We start from the raw sequence: 5,764 nt of genomic DNA, 5'->3' as shown, positions 1-5,764 counted from the left end.
ATAATAATAATAAAATAAATAGTGTAATCAGACGAAAAAAAAAACAATTTTTATAGAAGGAGATGACCTATGGAAATATGGGTAAAATGGGTAGAATAGTATACGCATTGGGCAATTACGGCAGAGAAGGGGCTAAGTTTTAAAATGTACTTTTTTTTTAAATTTTTATATCTGGTCACCATAATTATATCACATATTTATCAGTGGTATTACTAATACCAAATTATATAATATTTCATTAAATAGTTGAATTTAAAATCTATTTTCAAGATAATTACAATATTTATTTATTATTTTTACTTTTGTAGTCAATAACATCTAGCTGTTATAATCATAATAAGTTTTACCACACAAATTTAAAATATTTTACGTTGTATTATTTTTTTTATCCCAAAACATAATTTTTTTTACCACATATTTTAGAAAAAATACCATTTTTATTCTAGTAACATTAGTTAAAATACGGCCCATATATATGCTATAGGACTTAAATTTTAGGGCCCCAATTACATGTCGGGCGGTGCCCAGGCACACCCGGAACCCACCGTGCGCACGCCTATGGTTTCATATGCTTAAATATTATTTACTCCATGTGACAACACAATATTAGATAGATAATGTATTATTATTCAAATTTCAGTTGTTAATATGATAAAAAGTCAACGCACTAAAAGGCGAAAAATCAGGAATGATCTTGCAGTATTTAACAATAATAACCCATCAAAAATTTATTCTCGTATAGAGTTGATTACTACCACTGATGATGAGTTGATAACCAGAGAATCTTCACTATGTCAATCCATTCAAAATCCCGATGTATTAGTTTTAGAATCAGAAGTAGTAGAACCTGTAATATCAAATTCTTTGCCTACACCAATATTTACTGGTCCTAAATCGACTGAAATTACTGATGATCAATCGGAATCAAATAACATTAAGGATTTTATTGCTTCTTGGGCTATTCAGTATAAAATTCCTCATAATGCGCTCAACGGACTTCTATCTGGTTTAAAAAAACACAAATGTTTCCAAAGCCTTCCTCTTGATGCAAGAACTGTTTTATGTACTCCAAGTCAAATTTCTAAAACTATTAAAACTCTTAAACCTGGGACTTACCATCATTTTGGTTTGGTCTCTGGTATTAAAAGATATGCTCCAGAAAATTCATCAGAGCTGAAAATTGCTGTTGGTATTGATGGTTTACCCTTAAGTAAAAGCAGTGGAAATCAATTCTGGCCAATATTGGCATATATTATTTCAGAATTTTCAACTAAAAAAGTATTTCCAATAGGAATTTACTACGGTCAGAGTAAACCAGAAGACAGCAATGAATTTCTTTCAGAATTTGTTGAAGAAGCTGATGATTTAATGAAAAATGGAATTAACATAAATGATGTTATTATCAAAATATCTATAAGTTTCATTTGTTGTGATTCGCCAGCTAGAGCATTTGTTTTACGTGTTAAAACACATTCTGGATTTCATTCTTGTACCCGTTGTTTCATTGATGGCGATTATCAAAAAAATAGAGTTTGTTTTCCATATTCAAATAGAAAATCTACTTTGAGGGATCATAATTCATATATAAATATGGTAGATGAAGATTATCACACATCAGAATCTCCATCAGTTTTAGCCAAATTGAATGATTTTGATTTAGTAAAATCATTCCCCCTCGACTACATGCATTTAGTTTGTTTGGGGGTAATGAAAAAGTTATTATTACTTTGGAAATCTGGTCCATTAAAAATCCGTTTACCGTCCAGAGATATTAAAGATCTGTCAAAATCGTTATTAGCATTAAATACTGATATTTCATCAGACTTTGTTAGAAAGAGTAGAAGTCTTTTTGAAGTTGGACGCTGGAAAGCTGTTGAGCTACGATTTTTTTTACTTTATTCAGGACCAGTTGTTTTAAAAGCTAAATTAAATGATGAATGTTATTCTCATTTTATGTCTTTAAGCATTGCTATGATTATACTTCTTAGTCCAAATCACAAATCACTTGTCAATTATGCAAGACATTTATTAGATTACTTTGTGAAACAATTTCAAAATTTATATGGTGAATACCTTGTATCACATAATGTCCATACTTTATTGCATCTATGTGACGATTATGATAAATTCGGACCACTTGACCAATGTAGTGCGTTTATTTTTGAGAATCATATGAAAGAATTAAAATCTTTTTTAAGAAAACCAGAAAAGCCATTAGAACAGGTTATAAATAGGTATTCAGAAATAAACTCAATTAGCGTGAACACTTTCAAAAATATACAATTGAATGAGAAACCGGTTTTAAAAAGACTTCATACAAATGGTCCATTAATGGATAATATTTTTGGAGTTCAGTATTATAGTTTATTTTTTTGTAATATACATATTGTTATTCGAAAACAGAAAGAATCAGATAGTTTTATTTTAACAAATAATGGAGAAGTAGTTAAATGTCTTAATATTATAGAAATTAATAACAATATTTTAATATTAGGAAAAAAATTCTATCATGTAACACCTTTTTTCATTGAACCAATAAATTCAACTATACTAGATATGTATCAGGTCAAAAATATGTCAGAAACTTTAAATTATTGGAATATCACAGATATAAAAAGAAAAATGATGATTTTCAACCATGATAAAAAAATGATTGCTGTACCCGTAATACATACAGGAGAACAATTTATCTCATCTGGTATAATTATTTTTACAAGTTATATAATTTTATTATATAATATATTAATAATTTTAAAATCAAAAATAATTAAATTTAACTTATAAATCTTTGACTGTTATTTTATATAATTATTGTTTCATTTTCTTAGTAAGTTAATTTTTGATTTATAGATGGCTCGATGGGAAGTCGTCTTATTCTATAAAGATAATAGTATAGAAGCAGTGCCCGATACGTGGGTTAAAAAAGGACTTTGTGCTTGGCCAAAATCATCAAAAAATGTTAAACAATTAATTAAAAATAGATATAAACCAAATAAATCAGATTTTATATACTATCCAGCACGAACATTAGGAACTAAAAACTTTGGTAACTATTACCACATACTTACCAGTATGATATTATTTTTAATTTACCTAATTTGTGTTGTAGCAACATTAGCTGAAGCACAAGCCAAGCTTCCAAGAGCTGCTATTCATTCTGACTTATCTACTGAAGATGAGGTGATTAAAGAAAAAAAGAAAAAACAAGCTTCTCGCGGATTAAAAAGTGCAAAGAATACTCCTCCATTATATGCAGACATTTGCTCTAGAAGTTAGTTTTTGAAATACTCTCAGTTTTTTATTGAATTTTAATTTGTATAAAATTATTTTCATACATTTTCTATATCTTACACAAAAATAACAATTAAAAAGTTATTTGTTTAACTGATTAATCTTCAATATTATGTAAAATATTAAGAGTGTAATATTATTAAATATTAATTAACAATTATTTTTAGATCCTACTACAGTGATACAATCAAAAAGTAGCCCTATATTTTCAAACAAAAATGTTGATAAATTTTTAGAAATAGAAAATGATTATACTCATCTGGAATCATTGGTTGTTGACCATGCTGGGTCAATAAGTGATGTTCAGGATGATTCAGATAACGACCCAAACTGGGAAATTAAATGCTTAAAATATAAAGGTAAAATTAATAGTACTTAAATTTCTTATTATAACTAAAATTTTGAAAAAGAAACTGAAATATTTAGTTACAATATTTCAGTTTATGTCTGAAATTGTAGTAATTTGTTATCATATTTTATTTATAGTTAACGATGATTATTCATCTCCAGAACATATTCAACATGAAACAAGTATTGTATTATTTTCTCCTAACACACAGACCTGGAAAGTTGATGCATTGAATGAAACAGAACGAACTAAATTAGAACTCAATGATCAAGGTCCATTTAGATCACCAGGAAAATGGAACATTTCTAGTGTTACTGATGATAAAGTAAAATTAGCGAATGCAACAAGAACCTTGAATTTAGATGATAATATTAAAATTGTGTTTGATGGTGAGTATTATATCCACAATTTAATAATTATACATATTTTTTTTTTAAAACAATAATAATTTAATGTATATATTATATTATACTATTTTTGTTAGAATCAACTTCGGATGTAAGTACATCGAAATCTACAAATCTGCCATTTAATGTTAATGATAATACGTTCATGCCACTTCACGGTAATGCAAAACTAAATTAATATAATTAAATAATTTGCTTATTATTATTTAGAATATTGCTTACAATAATGCTAATCATTTATATCTTACTTAATATGTATAAGTTCATAATATAATTGGTGTTATTTATACCTACCTTAATATATTATTCTTGTGGTGTAAATATAATGCATTATTCTGTACCTATGTTAGTAAGCTATATCTATAATCTATATTTAAAAAATAATAATTTACATATCTTAAAGTAATATAAGCAATAGCATACTAATTTTATTATTTTATAACTGTTTTGTTTTAGATTTTCAAAAATTTGTATTTACTTCTTTAACACATTTTAAGTATGACATTGGTGCTATGATGCATATTGTTAAAGACACAAATGAAAAGGTTCAAGCACTCGTATCTAAATCAAATGAAAATAATTTTGTTTCTACACTATCTCTAGGAAAAAGTAGTTTGGATATGAATATTTTTCCTATAACTACTGAAGACGAACTTATAAATTTAGAAAAAAATATTGATGATGTTAATTTTAAAAATGAACTGGTAATATTATAAACCTTATTTATACAATTTAATTATTTTTATGGTTGACTTATTTATTCATATGTATTACCTTGTATTTTTCAATATTTAATTTATTTATTTTAGGTATGTAAGTTATCATTGTTGGTAGATATAAACAATTTAAACACCAGTGTGCGAAGAATAATTTCACGTTTGTGTGATGATACATTACTTTTAAACTATTCATTAACTGGATTTAAACATAATAAGACATTTAAAAATCTGAATATTTATCGTGTACTTATTGGTAAGAATATTATAATATATTTGTACATAATAATAAATCATTGTTATAACTCTCCTTACATTATTTACTTATTAGTATTTTCTGGTAATTATATATAATTAATTATTTGTTCAAGATGCTGTGAGAATGAACATACAATATAGTAAAGTTCCGGATCAAAAAATTGATGTTCCATTACGGGTTTGGTTGGATCATTCGAAGTTCAGAATCAGAGATAAAAAAGAAAAAAAATAATAACCACATTATAACTGTTCTTAAATTACTTATTAAATAAATGTTATTATTTTAATTAACTAAGCTTTTTTTATTTATTTTAAATGAGGTACAATATAAAAATATTCCTGGTATAATTAAATTAGAAGATTCTAAGAATTTTTTGACATAACTTTATGTGAATGTTATAGTCCAATGTTATAAGAATTTATTAAAAAATGTTATACAAACGTTTTGAGGTAGTGTTATAAGAACGTTTTTAGGTAAAGTTATAAGAAGGTTTTGAGGTAAAGTTATATGAACGTTTTAAAATAATGTTATAAGAATGTTTTAAAATAATGTTAAGTGAACATTACTTTTGTGGCCAAATAATTATGTCAGAATATTATCGGAACATTGAATAATTATGTGGAAATTAGTTTAAAACATTCTCAAAAGGTAATTGTTCTATTGAGAACATTCCTACAATTTTTTATTAACATTGTATTGCTGTCTGGGACTGTACGGATAAACATTGAGTCATAAATTATAT

The 5,764-nt window shown here is 26.0% G+C and overlaps 1 protein-coding gene across 2 annotated transcripts; it reads left to right on the top strand.

Moving 5' to 3' along the window:
• Positions 1-365: 365 nt before the first annotated feature.
• LOC111029998 lies at positions 366-5,308 on the top strand. 2 transcript variants are annotated; one of them, XM_022309279.1, is made up of 9 exons: positions 2,611-2,698; positions 2,851-3,046; positions 3,110-3,271; positions 3,459-3,650; positions 3,778-4,029; positions 4,125-4,205; positions 4,504-4,751; positions 4,857-5,019; positions 5,135-5,308. In XM_022309279.1, exons 2-9 carry the CDS (start codon positions 2,851-2,853, stop codon positions 5,251-5,253), a joined length of 1,413 nt encoding a protein of 470 aa, XP_022164971.1. In that variant the 5' UTR covers positions 2,611-2,698; the 3' UTR covers positions 5,254-5,308. The 2 variants fall into 2 exon arrangements, with proteins under 2 accessions (XP_022164968.1, XP_022164971.1); XM_022309276.1 differs by lacking the exons at positions 3,110-3,271; positions 3,459-3,650; positions 3,778-4,029; ... (2 more) ...; positions 4,857-5,019; positions 5,135-5,308 and having other exon boundaries at positions 366-2,698; positions 2,851-2,919.
• The last annotated feature ends 456 nt before the right edge of the window (positions 5,309-5,764 follow it).

This window comes from Myzus persicae, unplaced genomic scaffold, assembly GCF_001856785.1.
Source record: "Myzus persicae strain clone G006 unplaced genomic scaffold, MPER_G0061.0, whole genome shotgun sequence".
NCBI lineage: Eukaryota > Metazoa > Arthropoda > Insecta > Hemiptera > Aphididae > Myzus > Myzus persicae.
Note: the sequence above shows the minus strand (reverse complement) of the source record. Positions and strands in the feature narration are given on the sequence as shown.